Source organism: Catharus ustulatus, chromosome 4 (genome assembly GCF_009819885.2).
Source record: "Catharus ustulatus isolate bCatUst1 chromosome 4, bCatUst1.pri.v2, whole genome shotgun sequence".
NCBI lineage: Eukaryota > Metazoa > Chordata > Aves > Passeriformes > Turdidae > Catharus > Catharus ustulatus.
Window position 1 is genome coordinate 55,090,160 of NC_046224.1, and position 22,891 is coordinate 55,113,050.

Sequence of the window (22,891 nt, forward strand, 5' to 3'; positions counted from 1 at the left end):
TTTTAAAATTGATTTTAATTTCTTGATCTTTTAATTTTGCACATAGCACAACACAGCAGTGTGTTGAATGAAAGTAAAGGTATTTAGACCTTTTCCAAACCGTACATAACCAGATCAAAATTTTGTATTATATGCACTGGAACGGAGTGCCCAGGGAAGTGATTAAGTCTCCATCCCTGGAGGTATGTAAAAGACACTCAGATGGGCTGTTAGGGGACAAGGTTTAGTGGTGGACTTGGCTGTCTTAGATTAATAACTTGATCTTAATGGTCTTACCCTACCTAAACTATTCTACCCTCCTCCCTCCCCTCCAGCCCTTTCTAAGAGGCTGAGTGAAGGCTTGGCATGGCCATGTGCAGCCACACAGCCTGGGCCATGCTGTGAAAGGAAACGACCACAGACACACAAAGGTTTGATAGGAAAATTGGAACAGACTACACAAAAGAAGTGGGAAGAGGGGAGAGACTTGAATCAGGGCAAGAGGATAGGGATGAGAGCAGGAGGTTAGGACTGGCTGGTTAAGGAAAAAGGGACTGAATTAGGGAGAGGGGGAAGAGAGACAAGGAGTGGTTCTGATTTGAACAGCAGCTGCAGAGTAGATGAATAGGATTTGCTAAACATGGAGCCTGGAAATGAGAGACATGAAGACTGAAAGCTGGAATTGGATATGAATAATGGGATATGTCACAGGACTAGACATGGGGAGGACCCAGAATGGGGGCAAAAAAGGAGACACAGAGAGAGGATTTGGAAGTGACAGGAAGGAAAAAGCCCTGCTTGGGGATATGATCAGAAAGTGTCAGTACCTCATTGGCTCTGGCATTTGGACTGGTCACCATGCCTCTAATTATTACCACTCTCTGCTGTTAACAAGCAGATGTGAGTTCCAGAGGCAAAGTATGTTTCACTCCTTTCTTATGAACTGTCTCATTGGAAGAAAAAGCACACAGTTATTAGCAGTTGCTCACATGGCAAACATCCCTGAATGGGAGGTAAGAGTTCAAGTACCCTGATAAGACACACTGGATTCATATGGCAGGCTTTTGATTTTGAGATTACTATCTCTTTGTAAAAATAAATATCACATTTATACACACAGAAAGTCCTGCATTAATGCATCTGCCTGAATATTTCAATGGTGAAGACTTAAGAACTAGATGTCTGGTTAAGGTTATCTGTTCCTTGTGGGTAGGCATGGCACAATCCTTTCCTAGTTACTGGATCACACAGAGTTTGTTCCAGAAGACACAATTTTTTTCATTAAAGAGTATCTAACTTATGATTGTAAGGTGGAAATATATGGTGACAGAGACCCCTGTAGTTCTCATGCACTCTGCATCTGCTGCACAAGCTGGAAAGTATGTGGGAAGAGGGATGTAAATGCAAGAGACAGTAGCAGATGTGAAAACATCTACCTCCTGTTACAGAAGTCATTGCTGCTAGGAGAAACTGAATTTGACCAGCTCTGCTATGAGACCTCTCAGAGACACTAAGTGAATATCTAGAACCAAACTTCTTTTTTTTTTCCCTGTGGGATTGCCTCCCCACCCTATCTATGCTTAGATTTGTACAAGTGACAAGTGCCCATGGCTGAGTGTAACCAGAGCTGGACCAGAGTGTATCACCAATGGGAAGAGGAAGAGCTGACAAAATATTCATGGGGAGAACAAAAGTCCTGTAGTGTATGGCATTATCTGGATAGGACTGAACTGTACTTCTTTAAGATCAGCATAAAAAAGTAACCAGAATTTTAATGGAGCTAGATATATGACACATTTAAAGGCATCATTAAAAGCAAGCAAAGAAACTGCTTTTAAAATTATTGGAATGCTACAAGAGAAATAAGGCTGTCAGTATAATAATATATAAGATTATATCAAGTAAATATGTGGCTCTGTCTGTTGCTAATTAAATAATATGATAGACCCTCCTCCCTCAATTAGATAACTGCTCAGATGAGTAATAATATGAATTTTCATAATAATGTCCTCAGACATCTCAAACTAGGGGGCCTTTGACTCTAATTTTTTTGTGCCTCAGTATAAAATGTGGACAATAATGGACAATAATACTCCTGTTGTGAAGGCTATTGTGAAGATAAATATATTAATGCTTGAGAAGCCCTTAGGAAATACAGCGATGAGTGTCACAAAAAAGTCCACTAGGAAATGAACCATTTCATCTTCATATCAAGGTTCCAATCATGTGCAATAAGTAAGGCCTGGGGCCACAGGCTGCACAGAAAAAGTAAACCAAAAAAACGAATAGCTTCTCATTAAGTGAACACCAGTAGAGCAAGTGAGACAGAGATCCTGTGGAAAAATAGAATGTGAATAGACAATTAAAGATTGTATCATAATGTATGCACAAAATAAGGGTGAAAATCATCTCCTAATTCCTGAGTGAATGATTCTGCAGCTTCAGTGGTGTTGTCACATTTTTAACACCATTTTTTACCTGTCACTGTATTCATGTTGCTTAAATTATCATTTGTTCCTTTCTGATATTAGGCTTGCTTGTGTGATGCTTTTCTTTCTCTAATGCCCTGTATTTAGAACATATTATCCAGATATGAAAATCTTTGCAGCCTGACCTTGAGGAACAGTAAGAGTTTGTGTAATTTAGATTAGCTCAGTAATTGTTTGGCCCAGATGCTAGAAACATCCCCAAGGGTATTTAACATTCATTCAGATGTAGCTGTTTCTTTTCAACTTAAGGTGAGGATGAAAGCACGACTTACAGCCAAGAGAATGTGCTGTGGTTCTTGTCTGGGAGGTGGCAGTTGCAGGTGGCTGGGGTTGCCTTCAGAAATTTCACCTGGCACAGTCTGGGCAGCTTTTTCCAATGCACAGTCTGTGAAAACTGGGCCAAATCAAGACCATAAAAATGCGCACTCCCACCCCTGATATGGAACAACCATCTCTTTGGTTTCCTCTAACTCTAGCTGTCTGATAAAGTTGATCACTTAATCACTGCTTTTCTGCCACCTACTCCTAAATAGATTGTGTGCTATACATAGGATCAGTGCTGCTGTTGAGAATTATTTGTTTCTCCACTTTGGGCACACAGTTCTGAAGTGGAATGATATTTCATTACAGACTAAAAGCGTGCTGCGCATTGTACAAAGTCAAGCCCAAAAACCACCTGAGCAAAACTAAAAGTAAAGAGACATCCAAGAAGGATTATAGGATTATTTCCTTAAATCCATAGTGAGATACATTAGAAAGTGATGTACGCTGTTTTCTCATTTTCATCTACAGGCAATAGAATGGATTACCTAGCCATGAATTTCCATCATTTAATTCCTTGTGTGGTACGTGATGCGGGAAACAACATCACAGCAAAGCTCAGTGAGAACTGATGGAGAGTAAAATCAAAGCTGGGTTTATATGAAAGGAAGAGCTTCAATGTCTCTCCTGAAAAATGAAATAAAATCACAGACAAAATGACCATTACCAGCCAGAACAACTACAGTACAGTCTTCTGACTTACTGTATCACTAAATTAATGCTGGCAGGGATGCAAGCCATGAATTCACTGAGAAGTGCAGTGCTCCAGAGGCTTCTACGATTGTTGAAAAAGAGATAGAAAGAGAGTTTGCCAGGGCAGAGTAAAAGCTTCTTGAAGGTGATGGCCAAATTTGGTTAGCCACAGCAGAAAAGCAACTCTGAAAGGGTTGGGTCACTGAAACCATGAATACTTCCCTGGGAGAGGGGCACCACCAGCAGCAGCTGCCTTTGGTCTGTGCCTCCCTCTGTGCCTCTAGTGCACCATGCAGTGCTGTTGGATGGAGGGAGACCATTTCAGAGGATTAAACCAATTTCCAGTCTTTCTCTCTGCTGACTTGCTACCCTGCCAAGCAGGACTATCCTGCTACCACCATGACCTTTATGCAGAGACAAAGAACTGCTTGGGAATGACTGCTGTGAGCTGGAGGTGGCCAGGCTTGGGGCAGCAGCCATGACTGCTGGGCCTGGGCTTCTTTCTCCCTTATGGCCCCCATAAGTGCTTCAAAGCACTCCCAGCATCAGGCTGCCTTAGGAGACACACTGCCTTCCCCAGAGCCAGTCCTGAAAGCAGCTCTTTAATTCAGCTATTTTCATCCAGGGAGAAATGGATTCCATGCCTGCTGTGACTGATTTCAGAGGCTCTGACAGCTCCACCTTGCACTGGTTGCTAATGGACAGTCCCCTCCATGCCTGTGGCTGCTCTCTCTGCTAATAAGTGGAAGATACAAGCACATGGTACCACCACACACTACCTGAGGCTGTGTCATTCTGGCATTAGAGGTATCAGGATAAGTTCAGCATTACTGGCTACTGCAGCAATCAAACAAGTGCTGGGGAGAGTGAGGTGAAAACTGCAGCTCTTTCCCAGTTTGATCAACATCACCTTTGTCTCTGCTCATACCATTTCAACAAGAGTGATGACATGTTGATATGCCTACAGCACCCATTGGCTCAGGCAGGGCTCTAAGGAATCTTAATGAAAAATTATATTGCAAATACTATCTGGGTACTAGGAAGAGATGAAGAAGAGGTTAATTATTTAGGGACCAATCGAGGCATAGTACAGTCCAAAGTCAGCTGCAGGACACTTCTGAGACTATCTGGGAGACCCTATAGGCACATTGATTTAGATGCTTTGTTATTCCAATGGGAAACACAGAAATTACATGTACTGCTGGTGCCTAATCTATCTGTCAGACCTGGTGTTATTCTGCGGAATCTCCTTTCCCTAAAAACCATTACATGATAGAAACATGATCAGATTCCAGAAGAAGGAAACTTTTTAGTCTCTGACCAATAGGAAACAAGAAAACTGGTTGACTGAAGGCCACACTTCCACAACACCTATGACCCACAGAGACATGATGGCAAGCACAGTACAGCTAAGTAATTAAATGGTAGTTGAAACTCAGAAACCATCACAACCTACAATTTCAAATCACTGAAGGCACTAGGGAATACTTCCCCTCCTCTATACATATGAAAACAAATTATTTATTGATGGGCTCCTTAAAGCCTGGATTCTAACAGATGCAAAAATATCTAATGTATTTGGTATCTCAAGACACTCAGTGATTAAATATTTCTGTTTTGTTGCACAAATAAAAGCAGCAGCTTTATAGCATGTTAGAAGAAGTCAAAGGCAATAAAAATAATTCAGTCTTTTTTGTTAATGTTTCATATTACAGGCTTTAAACTTTTCAAGGAAATATAAACATCTACCATTCAATCAGCTTTGCAGAAAAAACTCAACTAGGTTGACAATATCAAGCATATTCTTGTTTCTTTTCCACTCTAAGGTTAGATTAAGAGCAACCACACTGGTCTTGCTCTCTCTTCTTACTTGAACTCAGTATTATTGATAGGTGGATCTGTATGCTCTGTACAACCTGTCTATAAGTCTTGTATGTTCAATATGCCATGAAGCCAAATGTAAGATATGGATGGGCATAAAACTTGCTGCCAAGGCACTAAGTACTCTGTCTAATGATGGCAAGCTGAGGTATATCTTTCTCTTTTTAATTCAATGCTTGCATTTAAAAATTGCAAGCAATTCTATCACTTAGAAAGCAGCTGAACCTGTTCTGTCTCATCTCAGGTATTTTATTTTCAGATAAAAACTTGTGTAAAACTCATAACAAAGCAGATTTCTATAATTAAATATATATAAAATAATACATTCCAGAGCACTGCTGTGGATAAATTATCTGATGCCACCATTACTGTTATACCAACATAAATCATTCCAATATACTCTTAAGCAATGCAACATTTCTTACACATACACCCAGCAACAACAAAGCCTATCACACAGTGATTACAGCAGAATCTATGAAAAGACTCTCCTTGCTATTAAAGATTAAAATAGTCCCACGAAGGACTTGCAAAGAATTCCCAGATTTTCTTGTTCCTATAAGCGCATGTTTTTCTGTGAATTTGGGCTGGATGTGTTGGTTTCCAGGGGCAATATGTGAAAACGCTGGGTCTGCTTTTAGACAACTGCTTTGTTATTTCAGGCAAATGCCTGCACTGCCAAAGAAGGGGCTCAGTGTCACATGTATGGCATGTACCCATTGTCAGGGTAAAAGGGAATGACTGTGACAAATGAGAAGCTTTTTCAGCTAATTCATTTTGTGTGTAGTCATCTCAGAGCCAAGAGGCTCCAGCTGGGACTGGTGCCTGATTGCACTAGAAGCTGTACCAAGTCAGACAGGCTCCTTCACTGAGCACCTTGGGGGCTTAAGCAGACAATCACACAAGTAGTGAAAGAAAAGAACTACAGTTGTTCCTCTTCTGCAAATGAGGAACTAAGTGACAGAGCTAAAAAAAGGGCTCAGCCCTCAGCCAGTATAAATTGGCACAAGAGGATTCAGGTCAGCCCAAACACACGAAGTTACAGCAGCTGAAGAAAACACTGGAGTTGAATTTATAAAGCCTGAGATAAATATAACGCATCCGAGCAAGATTTAACCATCTGCAATCAGTATAAAGGATGAAATGTATGTAAAAATACTGTACTTCACATGTCTTGTTCAATAAAATCCACAGCATAAAATGATGGTGCCAGTTATCAAACTAGACAAGCACAGAATGGTAACACTGCAAGAAAAACCAGACAGCTCATTAAAATGGAAAGGTATATAATGTGCAATAAAGAACAGAATACTCCTACCTTTTCTCAGCAGAAAATTATTTTGCTTATAATTTTCTTAGTCCCAAAGTAACTGAAAGACTTAAAAAATAAACTTATAATAAACTTAAAATAAATTTATAGTGGGGTCTGGCAAGGGGGCAAAAGAATGTTTCAAGGATTTTTGGAAGAAATTTATATATCCCCATATATCTTGAAAACATTTCAACAGAAACTTTGGGGTTTTAATTACACATATCAATGCTTTTTGCCCCTTGTCACCCTTTTACATAAACACTACCTACACTTTCATAAAGCTTGAAAGTGTTTGCCTTTAAAATAAAACCATTGGATTACCAATGCATTATTTTGTTCTCTGACCTGTAAGTATAATACATTTGCATTCTGTTTGCCTTGTCCTCAGAAAAAAACAAAGTGAAGGAGGTGTGGAGGCTCCACGCCCTGCTTACTCAGAGCCTCACTTCTCTACCAGGAGATGGGCAGGGACATTTCACTCTGTAGGACACTCCATTTCTACGTGCTTGTTCCTGAGCTCGCCATTTCTGGGACCACACTAACTTGTCCCTCTTAGTACATAATAACTCAGTCCCTTGTTACCAGTCACAGAGAGATGATACAGGAAAATTAAGAGAAAACAGATGCCTGATAGATGAAAGTGGAGCTCAGGAGAGCTACTGTTCTGTGTTCGAAAATGAAAGGAGAGAGACTTGATATCATTCAAAGCAGTGACTCTCACAGAGAGAAAAACAGCACTTTGGGACTGAGGAATAGTTTTATACCTGTACTGAATAAGTGGCAGCTCTAGAGGCAGATTCAAGAAAAGAAATCTATGATAGGCAAGAAAGATCCATATCCGACCCACTACAAAGAAATGCCACGGTAGGTACCAATAATGGCATGCAAAACATTGTAATTTTTTGGTTAAATGATATACTCAGGTATGTCACTTGAATTTCATAGCAGGTACAAATAAAGGTAAGCTGTAGATCAAGACTGGTCCTTTCTAGTCCTTTAATTAATTTCTATTTTCAGGATTATTTTTGAATGTTTTACATCAGTACTGATAAGGAACGCTTCCACAATCCATAGATAGATGAGGATGTAGAAGGGACAAAAGAAGAGAGGAAAGTCTTTACTGTGTGAGAGACTGCAGGAAGGAAAATCCATTACTTGCTACAGAAAGTTTTCTCCCAAAGTCACCCCACTTGAACCTGTCCCTTCTCCTTCAGAGATCTTCAGGCCACGGGAGACACACTACAACAGAGCCAGCCCTCACAGCAGGATTCTTCAGCAAACATTGCACAATTAGCTGAGTACAAGCATGTCTTCAAAATGGTTATCCATTTCCGGAGTAATGCTGTCTGACAGGCGTGTCTAAAATCTGCTAGGAAGAGCAATATACTCTGAGTGGAGTGAAACACTCCACAAAATTCTGACAAAACTAGTCCAGGGTATATGGCTCCTCCCTGTAAAACCTGCACCAGTAATGAAGCTGGATCTGTTATCAGTTTTATTAAAGGTGAATTTCCATCTACCCTGACTCATCTGAAAAACCTGTCCCTGGTCACCTGCCCTTATTGCTAAGTTCACATCTCAGAGATGACCTTATCAATCTCTGTCAGTATCCAAAGGGAAGGTGCCAAAAGGATGGAGCCAGGCTCTGCTTTGTGGTGCCAAGCAATAGGACAAGAGGCAAAGGGCAGAAACCGATGCGCGGGAACTTCCACCTGAATATGAGGAAGAACTTCTTCACTGTGTAGATAACCATGCTCTGGAAAAGATTTCCAGAGAGGTTGTGGAGTCTCCCTCACTGGAGATGTTCAAGAACTGTCTGAACACAACCCTGTGCAATATGTTCCAGGATGACTTTGCTTGAGCAGGGAAGTTGGTCTAGACATCCCACCCCAGTCCCTTCCAACCTGGTCCATTCTGTGATTTTAGGTGATTTAACACTTTGCTCTCTCAACATGAGATTATTGCAGTAGCAGTGCTAGAACTATATTGTAAATAAAACATGCCGACATATTTTCACAATCCAAGCAAATAACTTCAAGTAAATAAATCACTCCATCACACAAACATAACTTAGAAATGCAATTATAAAGAGCCTCTTGCTTTGCGTTATAAAAATATGAAAGAGTGCTCAGGACAAGCTGTTTCACGTAAGATTTTTCTCTATATTCAACAACTCCAAGGTCAAAATACCAGGATTTCATTTTTCAAAGCCAAAAGGATGGTTTAATAGTTATTTTATATGAAGACAGCTCTGTTTTTCTACCCTGCATGCAATATCAAATTCAGTATAGCTTAACAGATCCTGCATTTTCATTCCTACTTTCATTACAGCTCTGTAAAGTACAATCATTTATTATACATTCCCTTGAATCTTTTTGAAAGATCAAACAAAATATAAAATTCAAAGGTAGAGAAAACAAAGCACCAGAAATCTTATGAGAAAGACACTGTTTCCTTTCTTATCCTCCCAGATCCAGCCATGAACCACAGTGAGCACTGAACAGTGGTGGACATTGCAAGACAAAACTGAGCTCTAGGACTCTATGCACCTTTCAAGTCCTAGTACAGCACTGCTGCCACCAGTGTTACCTCTATGATAATTACTCATGTAATAGATGGCTTTTAAAAGGGAACTGAGTGTCTCAGAAATGCTCTCGGCTGGTAGTTAGCAATATATTGAGAGAAAGGACCCATTGGTTCTTCTCATGTTCTTTGCTGACCTTCAGTTCAACAATCTACCATGTCTAGGACTAAGAGCAAAGTCATGGGACTTCGATGCTCCTCCTCCTGACCTCAGCCCAGCTGACATTCTCACAAAGCTTTGGGTAAATTATTCACACACAGCTCGAACCATAGATTCCTTTCTTAGCAGCTAGATTCAAAGGAGTAGACATCAGGCAGATTACAATGAAACATCTCCCCAGTTATCTTTCAGGTAGAAATTATTACACTGCAAGGATCTGTCATCACGTAACAAAATTTTCACTAAAAGTGGAAAGCTGAATCATAACAGCAAATACTAATTTTCATCTATTAAAGTACCTTACTGTGTGTATACCTAATATTGTAAATGCTTGAAATATGGAAGTATTTCTTTCCTGTTTGTCTGAATTTATCTCATCTCCCTAAGAGAAGATTTGAATTTACAAAACAACCAGCTTCTGTTACTTTTCCTGATGTAATTTTTTGCAGGAAACACTTTCTATTTTGGAAAGTCATGCAGTTCTTACCTAGCCCTCTAACGAGAGAAATCAGCAATAATTACACAATAAAAGGCCAGAGACCTTTTTTGCAAAGTTTCTGAGAATGATGTTATAAAATGCCCTTAACTAATAGTGATTGCAAACTAAACATTTATTTACCTTTTTGCAGCCTTAGCTAAACACCATTTGCTCTAGAGGAAATAGAGTGACTAGGCAGCCTCAACAGCCTGAGTGGAGCATTAGGAGAGTGTACCTGCATGACAATAAGAAGGTCAAACACCAAGATGAAAGAAGCCAAGAAGGCTCTTGAGACCTCATCACTTGGCAGAAATCCACGATTTAGCTTGTCCCAGCTGATCCAGTCAGTAGTGATGACAAGCACAACTACAGAGGTCAGAGTAAACAGAACCGTCCTGGAAGGAAGAAGAAAAAATAGTTCAGAGAGAATACGATAGTAATGAAGATGTATCATTCTATTTTATCTATCTTCTAACAGTCAAATAGCATTTTATCAGTACTTTTCCACTGATAAAAACAGGCTGAAGAAAATTAAATGCACAAACAAATTTTAATTTAAGAAAGAAAGTACGTAGTCAGCTGTATCCTTAGTGAAAATAAATTTAGTAGCTAGTACTAAGCATGCTGAAAAATTAGCTGGAGTATAAGAATCTGGTTATTCATTCTGTATTTTTCACTGAAGATGAAAACCAGTTAAGTAAAATAAGAGAAGTAAAATGTATCAAGGCCAAATTCAAATCAACTAATTGAGAGAACATTGTCTAAGGCACCAAATACACTAGAAGCTTCGAAAATCTTTTCTTAGTTGTAAGACACTAACTGTAAGGTCTAATTTTTATACAAAGACATGTCCCCATAAAAGAATTCAATGCACTAAATTAATTTTTAGTAAATTCTGGAGATTGTAGAAAGGTTTTACTTTGTATTTTCAAAGATGTCCTTTGTAAAAGTTTTCAACAATTTTATGACTTTTCTGAGAAGTCAGCGAAGAATGAATCGCAAAAGTATTAAAGCCTCTATAAAAATTCTACAATAATTCCAGAAGATACATTTGACTAATTCATACAATTCTGGAACACAGTATTTAAGAAAACATCTTTCTCAGCTATCCCTGAAAAATACCTCTGAATCATTTCCAGCAGCACTTTGATAATATCTTACAGAGTTGGCAGCAGTGACTGATTGAATTTCTGGTTCCATGAAAGCTGGAAAACTCAGCTGGCAATTTAAGGTTGAGCAAGGCTTCTTCGAGTAGCCATAGCTGTCCATAAATTTGTGCTATAATAGTGGTTTATCAAAATCTGAATGCATGCTCATGGCTAAATAATTGTGTCAGGGTGGTTTTTTTTTCTACAGTAATAATATCTCATTTTCTTCAGCTCCTGAAGGTTATAAAATAAAGTGAAGAATATTTCCCATGACACTTCCAAACAGGACAAATACTCAGCAGAGGGAAAAAAAAAATCTGTACATGAGTAGTCGCAGGCTACCAGTTTGTATGCATTTCTTTTTAAACAGCAGCTTGTCTGTTTCTGTGAGGAAGGGAAAACAAATATGCACCTAGGCAATAGTATAATACATTTAGACTCCTAAACATCATTCTTCTATGGCAGGACAGGCTGCACTTCTTCAAAATGTAATGAGACACAAAATTACTTGATTGCTACCACCTACACCTTGGAACACTTATTTTTGTTCTTAATAAATTAACTCAGTTACAAGCAACGCTATGGTTGACACCCTAACAATTTCCCTCAAAAGAATTATGAGCACCTAGGCAAGAGAAAAAAACAATAAATTAGGCATATTAAATATAGTTAAACCTAAGCAATAGTCAAGCCTTCTTATCCCAAAACATTTGCTTAGCTACCATCTCACCTGTCAGTACCTGAACCTGATTGACTTTTCCACAAGCTCCTGTTCAGCACATACACAGGACAGTTTACTTTGGAAAGACAATTCTCTCTCTTGAGACACACAAAGGTGTTTTTTCCTATTATTTCACCTTCATATCTGAAATTCTCATGGTTAATGCTCTTACTTTCCTGAAAGTTTCTCCAGAAAGAAAACAAACCTCAGCACTTGTCTGCTGGCCAAAGCAGACTCCCCCAGTCACTAGGTACCCTGATTTTCATTGACCTCCTTCTGTGGAATCATCTCCCCTGGGGCAGAGGAAGTTTAAAACCATAATTCAAATTTGAGTATTTTGCTATAGGAAGCACATACCCAGAAGTTATGCTCAAGACTATTCTGCCTCAGTCCTCTTGAATTATACATTTGCATTTTGGAGCAAGAGTTCAAAGCATGGAAGGTCAGACTTTGGCATGTAGGCAAGCAAAGGAAGGCATATTTTTATTCATGCTTTGTTGGCATGCATGCAAAGACCGATGTGTGTGCTCAAGTCCTGATTTCCTTGAGGAAATGCATATGCACTTAGAAAACTGCTTTGTTATTCATTCTGAAATGTCAAATAGGGAGGGAAGAGAGCAGAAAATGGGCTGCTAATAGAATAAGAAAATGTGAGACCAACAAAGAAGGTTAGAAATAGACTTTCAAAACGGTTGCATTAAACAGCATAATTAGTACTCCGGTTGTATTTTTTGACCTATGATACTGGAACACAGCAAGATATTCAATACATGCTTTTGGAGTTATTCTAAACTCAGCTTGCTTGGGTTAGAGTTCAGTTCGCTTCGTTGTGAAAGTACAGTGTCCTGGAGATTAAGAAAAAAAGATGAGGATTTCATTTAACTTGACATAACTTGTATTGGATAAACCAATGTGAGCTGCCCTGCAATATCTAGCCCAGTATAGTTGCCCTTTATTCTGCAATGCACTTTATTGAGAAAGAGCTACACTGTCAAACTGTTCACCACATTGCTGGCAGGACCTCTCCTTATTACAGAAGGGTGTAAGGTGAAGGGAGAGAGGACAGACTCTTCTCTGTACCAGGCATAAGAAATGCAATTTCTGTCTCTAGTTCACGAAGGAAATACACTTTTATATTTCACTTCTAATTCTAGCTTGCTGTATTGAATGATTATATACCCTGGACACCTATTCAGCTGCAATAACACACATTTTACAACCTACTGCATACTCCTTAAGAGTGCAAATAAACACTGTCCAAACCAATAGCATACTGAATAGTTAAAATTATTAGGTAGGTCCACAAAAGTCACTACTGTGCTTATCACTGCCAGCGATTATTTAAAATCCCCAGTGCTACACTGAACTGGGATGGGGGGTGAGGTTTAAAAAGGGGAGGCTGAAAGAGAACTTTTACTACCAGAAATATCTCAAAAAGTAGGCAATTTTTTTTAGACTGTATCTCTATAATAATCTTTGATTGCCAGGACTGTGTTTGGTCTTGAATTTGTCAAACCAAATCATCCATGCCAAACTGAATCCATACTACTGGCCCATTTGCCAACAGAAGACTGATCCGGTTCTCTGGCTCCAAAAACTTGGCAAGGTCCAAAACAGATGCATCTTCCCTTCTGCCCCTTTTCGCAACACTTTCTTACACTTTGACCAAATTGACCAACTTTAAATCCATCATCCAGCATATTATGCATTGTGAGAGGCTGTGAACGACATGGACCAGAAGCCTGAGCAGGTTTTGGTCACTGGTGGTGGTTCCCTCATGGCAGACAGCATCACACCCTAAACCTTGTAGAGAGAAAACACAGTGAACTGCTGTGATCTTATGTCCTGAATGCTTGGAGACTCTCTTCTGCCCATCAGTACATCTTACCTCCCTCATGAGGACCTCCTAAGCAGAGCCCATGAGGCCACAACTCGTTCTCTTGCAGCCCCAAGGCAATACCATCATAGTGTCTCCCCTCCAAACCTACACCAGAAGTATCTTTGACTCCATAGGGCCATGCCTTCAGGAATCAGTCTGTTACTTGTCTGCACTGAGGGAAAAACTGAACAATCCAGAATTTGTCCCTGGAAAGATAAAAGACAAGCTAATAAATGTATACATGGTCACCTAACATTTAATGTTGGAAAAAAAGAACTGTTTCCAATCTGATTCTCATGATTCTTCATATCTAAATCAGCAGGGCAAAGTATATAAAAGGATTCTGGTCTGTGATGGAACTTCATCTCTCAAACTGTAACATAAAAGAAATGCAGTTTTTCATTCAAAGGTTAAACACAATTATTTGCACAACACTACCTTCCCATTACTTCTGAATTTGAGCTGCTTATTTTTAGAGATATTCAGATTTTTCTGCCAAATCTTTTGTGATGCTACAGCTTTGATGATCAGATAGCAAGAGTTCTGTTAAGACCAACTGAAGAGATTAAAGACAAACTTTAGTTGCTTTCCTCATTTTCATTTCATCTTTTTCAAGAGGCAAAAAGCATTATCTTGCCCTTTGACTACACCTTTTGCAGTAAAAGACCTACCTGTGCTTAGTCAAAAGTAGCTCTTAGATTTGTATGACACAGCATTTGGAGAATTTTTTATCCTAATTTCACACATAATTGTCACTAGGCTAGGTAATTTGGAAATCATCGAACATTGCTAACAAGGATTCAAAGTATTGCTTAACATAAAGTTCATTTGGGATGGGACACACTGGACAGGACCAGAGAAACCAGTCCATCATGCTCCTTAGGGCTGCCCTTTGTGGGAGTGGAGCATCTGCCATTATTGTCCCACCCACATCCCACTGCCAACTCCTGGCATGTCTCTGCACTTCCCTGGGGTTTCCCCAACTCAGAACCCATCCACATACATCACAATCCCTCATTCTGCTGTGGAATGCACCTGCACTGGCTCTGGTTGCCTTGGCAGTTTCTAATTAATGTACCCAAATAGATGCAAATATCCTGTGAAAACAAATACTGAAGGGGAACAAGAAATTTGACTGCTCTTTATATTTAAAAAGGTTTTCCAGTCCTCAGGAAAGAAAGATCATCCATCAAGCCAAATACTCTACATAAGTTTTAATCTCAGATTCAGCGCTGGCCTAATATACAATCACACAGTGTACAATAACTATAAAGAACAATGCTACTGCAGATGTTCATATACAAATGCCAACACTTTATTTCACTTGTTTTAATTAAGAAGGGCTCTGTTATTTAATCTGTCAAAAATAACAACTCTAATCCTATTCAAAATAAAATATTTAGTCTGCCTGTTGCTTGGTGTCAGAGCTACTTCAGCAATTAAGCAAATATAAGGGACAGATGCTCTGGTGGTGAAAAGCATCTGTGTTCCCTGTAGCAGCATAACTTCAACCTCCAGCTGGCCACTGCTTTTCTGCCCCCTTGGGACAGTTCTCTGAAAGAAGAGAGAGCAGAAACTCGAGATTTCTGTGTTTATCAGCAGCTACTGCAGTGCCACAGAGTGACACAGTTCGTGCTGAGGATCCCATATTCACCATGTTTGTGTAGGGTGGACTGACCTGAGCATGCATCCATAACTTTAGTTGAGATCCCAGAAAGCACTGTCTGCTTCAGATGTATCCAGAAGAAATCCTACTTGTGCACCCCAGAGCAAACTATGCCATTAAGCAATGGGCAGGTGGAGAGATAACTGGCAGGTCTACCTCAGAAATGTGCTACTGAAGTGAATTGGTAACACATACAGACCCTAGAAATCTAAGAGTATTTGAAGAGTTAATTTCATTGGATATCTTTTGTTAAAAGGAGGTGTTTGATCCTGATGAGGACAAGCATGTGGCAGAGATATGGAACAATACTATTTTCAGATTTCAGAGCACCACACTCCCCATGGCATGCTCTTCAGGCATGAATAAGTGGGAGAAATTACATTAATGCAGATTACTATCAATGAGAACTAGTTATCTGAAGTTAAATATCAATTACAAGAAAATGGTTTATAATTCAGATATTGAATGACATTATTTTTTAAAGTCCTTGTCAGTAGTGTATGACTGACTTCTGTCCTGTCGAAAGTAATGTGTAAGTAATCCAGCATTGGCCAGTAACCACCAGTTCTGAAATACCTGTTCTGAAACACTCCCTATGTTGTGTGTGGCTCATAATTACTTATCAGTAGCAGATACTATACATTTTGAGAAACACACATTCCCAGTTAAGTCTTCTAAACAATGCCTCTTGTGATTCTGACTGGTGTGCTGAAGACATTGGACACTGCAGAGTATAAAGGATGCTGTGAGATGGTAAAATTGGAATTGTTTTCCGCTTTTTTATATATTCACTTACTAATATTATGTATTTTCCAGATCAGAAAGATGTAGGAGCAGCAAGGCTTCAGGCTTTCCAGGTTCAACTTGGCATGCCTTTTCCAGCCCCAGATGTCCCTGGAGATAAAACCAAAAACTTTTCCCACAAACCTTGCTTTACATCTATTGACTGTAACAGTTTTAATTTTATTAGAGTGTATCAATATGATTCCAGAGCTATTTGGAATTTTTGCACAAAGACTTGCACAAAGCTTGAAATTACATTTATGTTAATATATAAAGGAAACATTTTGCTATGTTTCCTGTAATAAAATTAATAAGATTAGGTAATGTAATCACATGGTGCAATATCAGAATTCTAGAGAGTATAATTTTTTTATTACAGGTAGAAGCATCTTTGAGTTTCCTTTTGCCACACCATTAATTTACTAAAATGGAAGTGTTATCTATTTCAAACAGCAGCTCATTTAAATTGAACTCATCACCATAAGCTTTACATTTCAAATGGCATTTCCTATCTGTGACACAGAAAAGCAAAAACAGTTTATAAAAGTTCATGGTCTTACTTGTGAAAAACATTTTCAATCACCACGTATCATATGCAAGGCAGTATAAAACTCACATGAATCATATCCAAGGAACTCTACTCATGTTCAACTTCCAAAGTTAGAAGTTAATTGCTCGACTCCAGTAGAAAACATTTGGAAAAAAACCAAAAACTGAACCAAAACAGAAAACCAAACAGAATTCTATATACGGTAAAGAGAAGCCATTTTTCTGTTTTAATTTCAGATAGATACATCACTTATTTTATCAATGGAATGGGGAGTGGAAGACAGCTGCTCAAAAAACAGCAGAAACAAGATTTTGAAAAATATTTCTGAGCATCAAATGTGCCTTAGGGCAGACCTGCCTGGCAATTTTTCTGCAAAAATGGTTTATATTCAGACAAGGGCAGTTCATCGATATGCAAAATTTACCTGTGAAAGGAATGATTTCTGTAATGTGAGGGAAGCTGTGTCAGAACTGGGCACAATTCCTGCACCTCATTGTGGCTGAGGAGCTGGGCATCTCAGTCACACAAGATGATACAAACAGCACAAAGACCATTACCTGTTCTGAGTAAGCCAGACCAGCTATTTGAATATTAGTGTTAATGAGACCAGCTGGATGCAATAACAAGAAGATTCTCACATGCTACAGGGTGCTATTTGTTCAGACTCTCTAGCTGGAGCTGGTCTATTTAGTATACATGAGTCAACATTAGTCATGACATGACATTAGTCACGACATGAGTCAACTATTCTCTGGACACGGATTTCCTACACCCAAGTGTCTTAGTGCTTAGTTATTCCCAGTCCCTGGTAAGAGGGAGGTAAACGCTGTGGTAAAACATGGGATCACATGCCAAAACATACAAACAGGGCTTTGGCTCTCATGTTTCCAGTGTCCGCAGCAACTGCAAGAAACTGGTTATGAGAAGAAAACATGATTGGCCCCCATTTCCCAGTTATCATGAAACACTTAGTAAAGTCTTAAATTCATTGCAATGTAGAACAAGAAAAAGCTTTTTAAATGGAAAAGATTTATGTTTTAACATTTAGAAAGAAAAACCTATTTCAAATGCATTTAGATGGTAATTGAAATGCTATTCTAAGAGCCAAACCGAAAATTAAGATTTTCAGACCTAAAGCAGGAGCTAGGAGTATATCTCAACACCTCCTTGATTTTCCTGAGTTGAGACACATTATTAAATTCTGCTTTTAGAAACAAGGAAGAGTGTGTGGATCTAGCGCCACATTTTCATGATCTGCATTATTTGGATTTTTAGATGATCAATTTAAGACAAACTGATTGATTTTCAAATGACACAATTGAAAACATCTAAGAAAAGTGGTAAAAAGTAATTAATTAATAAATCAATTATTTCATTAAAAATAATTGCTCCTCAATTGCTGCATTTACTAGCATTGTTTGTATCCACAGTGTATTTCATCATTAATGGAACTTCAAACCTGATCAATGTTTTACTATATAAACAACAGTCTGAATGTTTTCTTCAGGATATTCTAGACTCATATTTCTTTTCTGCATTTAATTTATTATTCTTTTTTTCCCAAATCACAGTTAGATCTGCTACATTTTGTCTAGAGTCAAGTAAAAAACTGATATTATTATTTTTTTTAAAAGTGACTACTTTTACATATGGGTTAGTTTAGGGCAATTAAACATTTTGTGGGGAATTCAGAATCAGACAGAAACTTAACCACAGAGTTTTCTTTTTCAGAAGTCTACATGTGAGTTAACATATCTAATCTCTCATTACAGTCAGTACAGATGTAGTGTGAGATTTGGTTGCCTAAACCAAATTTAGTTTAGTATGATTTGGGCTGCTGTGGAGAACCTTGGTTGGTCTTCAAACCTTGCAACAGATGGTCCCGTCTGAGCCCTGTGTCACATCCACCAGGCCTATGCACTATTTCAATGCATCAAAATATTCCAAAATGTAGTCAATGCTAATTTTAGGGGCATGAATCCCACCTTTACTCAAACGATGCAGTCTGCAAAATTGTGTGGGTGACTACGGGTAAATTTCTACTTGGGGCAAGCTGAATGACCATCATCTGCATTGACCAGAGCTCCAGGGGCTGTAGGAGGAGCTGGCATGTTGATAGCCATGATTGACATATAAACACCAGATACCTGAACCCAGAGCTGAATCTCAAAACTCAAGTCACTTCTTGATGTTTTAATTCCTTTAAAGAAAACAATGAAAAGCATTTGAATTTCTAAATTGATAAACAAATATGTGTTGAAAAATTGAAAAACAAATTTAATGTAGTAATTAACAACATTCATATTTGAATAAAATAATGGAAAATTTGTACATAGAAACTGTCAAATGAAAGCAATCACTGAAAAGCTGGGTATAACTCACTTTTTAAAACATATTTTAGAATATTGAAATGATTTCACATAGAATTTTGATGTGTCAGTCTTAACATTACCCTCGCAAGCTTCTGGAAGAAAACCAAGCACAGACCCCATAAAATTTCCCATAGTATGTGTGATAAAGTATCACTCAGCCACCAATCAAGCAGCTCCAGGGCCAGCACAATTCCCAAACTGGGGAAACCTCAGGGGGAGACAAGAGAGCTGCTAGGAGCCCTCAAATATTGTTACAGCAGCATCCAGACCTCACCAGGTATGAAAGCAGCAGCAGCGACCAGCAGTGATGCCTGCAGGGTGGGCACACAGGGAGTGGAAGGCACTGAAGGATGTGCAGAAAGGGCACTTCAGCCCTGCAGCTCAACCAGGAAGCAGTGGCATCCCCCAGCACAAAGCCATGAGCTCTGCAGCACCATGAGTGACAGGCTGCCCAGACATTGGGAACACGCTGCTGCTGCTGCTATGCCAGGCTGTGCCTGGTTCCAATGCCAGGACCAGAGGGCAGCAGCAGGAGGGATGTGGGATGAGGGCTGCCAGAGACAGAGCAGGAGAGAGACACTGCTGGAATTGCACCCAGCCTTCCCTGGGACAGGCCCAACAGGCAGACAGGATTAATGGTTTGGAGGATTCCCTGCCCTCCCTCTGCCTGCTTGAGCACAGTGACATAAGGACAGGGGCAGGGGTGACAAGTCCCTTCCTGGTGCAGCACACCTCTTCTACCGCTGCCCCACCTCCCCAGGGGTAACAGCTGTGAGCCCCTGCAAGGGGAACCCAACAGTGACAAGGACAATGGTTCATCCAGCACAGAGGTGACACCGAGGTCAAGTCAGCCCGGCATCAATTCCACTTTGATGATCTTAAAGGTCTTTTCCAACATAAATATTTCTATGATTCTATGAGTTACAAAGCATAAAGGATAAAAACTGAACTTATTTTAGCTAAGAAGAACATATGGAGCATGTTGTCCTTGCCCAGATACTTCATGTTGCTACTCTTAGAAACATTTATGGTAAGTGGGTAGGAGAGCTGTATGGTATGTGCTTACATTCTCAGGGCTTCTCAGACAACATATCACATCCACAACTAAAATCTAAAACACAGTTCAAATTTAGAATAAATGAAACAGTTTAATAGCTTTCTAGGTTCTAGATTAGACTAGCTGTATAATTTATCTATAGAGGACTTTTATGGAACAAGAAAGTTGTCATTATTTTAGGCTTCATACACCATGCATTATATCTATGGGATATAGTTTCTCATTCATCAAGATGTTTTGATTTTTACAACCATATCTGCACAAACCCTATCAAAGTAAAATATAATTGCAATTGTTTTGAACTGCTCTTCAATTTTTTTTTCCAAAGCATTTTAAATAAATACAGGGTCTTTCACCTAACAACTTTTTTATATTTTGATGAAATGTATTTCCAAAACAACTGCAGCATAAAAAACCCAAACAAACAAAACATGAATTTTGCTTCCCGAACAACACATTTTTACGTCAAAAATCTTTCAAATAATATCAATTTTACCTCAGTGAGAAAAGGGCATTAATAGACAGCAAGCTGAGTGTGTGCCAGGCATGTCTGCTGGCAGCAAAGAAATCTCAGCAGTGTCCAGGGCTGCAATAACAGAGGTACAATCAGTAGATCGAGGGACATTACTTCGTTCATATACAGAATACCACGTCCAGTTTTTGGCCAGCCATACATAAAAAGCACCAATAAACTGAAGTGGAGTATTTTAAAGTGGAGTATTTAAAAGTGGAGTATTTTAAAGCTTTACTTGTTAGGGGCTGAAGCTCTTGTCCCATGAAGAGGGCCTGGGGGATGGGAGAAACTAACAGCTGCCCCCCACCAAAGGCCTCTGGGGAGGTGAGCAAGAAGATGGAGACAACCTCTTCCAAGAAAGTGAATGACAGGATGACAAGAGAATTGACACCAATTCAAAAGTTATTTAGAAAATAAAAGTTAATATACCTTAGTTTTTCACAAGTTGAACCAGTTCCAGTATAAGCCTGACACATGTCTCCTTAAAAACAAAAATCACAGGCAAATTACTGTGATTTTGACTTTCTGGAAAGTTAACCTTTCCGACAGTAGAACAGGATTAGAAATAAGGTTGAACAATAAGAAGTTAATAACAAGACTCACCAAAATACATCCTGACAGTCAGTGCTGTTCCAGTAATTATATGCCCAGCTCTGTGAGAATATGAATATCATCACTTTTTCAGTGGAAGATAAACATTAAAAATTTCCAAGAAGGAGGTGGACAAGGGAACTTGACAATTATTATGGCTAAATTCACTAAGATGCCCAGATACATACTGGGTAAACTTTGAGCTTTCCAGGAAATAGTTATCCCCATCAAACAGAAATTTTTCAGTACTTCAGGAAAAGTCCTGTGTTCTATCCTGAGACTAATCTGCCCTCTTTTCCAAATTGTTCCAGTAAACAAAAACCAGATAAATCCTGGAAGAAATAGCAATATTCAGGGATCTCAGCAAAGATGCAGTAAAACCCAGGCTGAGGCTTGTCCCACTCCTGCCCTGCAAAGTGCAGGGGCTCAGACCAGCAATCATTCGTGTGGATTGGAACATCATGCTACTGGCTACTCTGAGGAGACTGGGGTTTCACTAGTTCTCATCAGAAATTCTTTTCCATGAATGAAAACCATTTATCAATGAAAGTTTAACCGATAATTATGCTTATTTGAATGCTTTGGTTTTCTTAAAAAAATAGCAATCAAAGGTTCTATTGCAGGATTCCCAACAAAGTGTAAGCAAAGATCCCTTTCCTTCAGAACTAATTAATCATCCTTTACCTTTCAACCTTGGTCTCTTCAACTTTTAACATGCTAACAAGTAAGACTTAATGTTAAGATGCTCAGAATTTACCATCTCAGTCACATAACTCTATGTTGAGGAAAACCCCGTCTGCTTTTAGCTGACATTCCCTCCTGGCACTTAGTACTCTTTCAATTTTAGATGTGTTTCTTCCTTCTTACCTGTCCACTTGACCTGACTTAGTTCTGAATGGATTTCCACGTGGTTTTTAACTTGTAATAGAGTCCCTTTGGCCCTGAGATCTGGCAGTTTTTTGTTGATCAGGGACTAATGCAAAGGACTAAGGATATCTCAGCAGGATTTAAGGCAAGGCAGTAGTACTGGACTGCTGAAAGACGTTGCAGAGTTCAGGCAGTAAGGATTGACAGGGACTGCTAAAAGCCATCAGTTTTCCATTTTTTTCCTGCAGTATAATTAGAGGCATTTGTTTCTTCTCCCAAAGTTTTCTCTCACGGATCTCCTTTAGGGTTATAACTGTCTTTTAGAAAGGCTTGAAGAGTAAGTGATCAATATCACACCTCTTATGCCTATCCAACAAGGAAATTCTTTCACCAGACCCAGGCTACAAGCTGGGGACAGGCCTTTTATCTTGCCCAAGTAATAGATGAGCTGTCTGGATAGCTGTCTGGGGCCACAACTAGGTGAGGTTAGGTATCCACCCAGTTTATCTCCGGAGACCCAAATAGTACATCAGATTTTGCTTTGCTTGCATGATTATACTGTGCTCAAAATAGTTTAGGTGCTGCTGAAGAGACCCCAAGTTTAATAGAGATTGTGCTAACCAAATTTTGTTAAACATATATTCCATGCTTAACATTCTCTTAAAAATTTTTACCCCTCACTGATTGTGTCTCCTCTAGTTTTACAGCTCTATGATCCTTTTCTTCTTGTAAAATACTTCAACATTTGTGTTTGACAAGCCTAAAAGGCCATAAGCTGCAACCCCTCCATATATATGACTCCTCAATTAATCTCCAGCAAGCACCTACAGTGAGAAGCTGGAGGAAT

At 39.2% G+C, this 22,891-nt stretch overlaps 1 protein-coding gene across 6 annotated transcripts in view; it reads right to left on the bottom strand.

Moving 5' to 3' along the window:
* Positions 1-22,891, bottom strand: part of TMEM117 (transmembrane protein 117) — a 180,760-nt gene that overhangs the window by 24,544 nt on the left and 133,325 nt on the right. For all 6 annotated transcript variants that reach the window (XM_033057980.2, XM_033057983.2, XM_033057981.2 and 3 more), the window contains exon 6: positions 10,132-10,291. In XM_033057980.2, the coding sequence (XP_032913871.1) occupies positions 10,132-10,291 (160 nt within the window). The remainder of the gene's footprint in view (positions 1-10,131; positions 10,292-22,891) is intronic.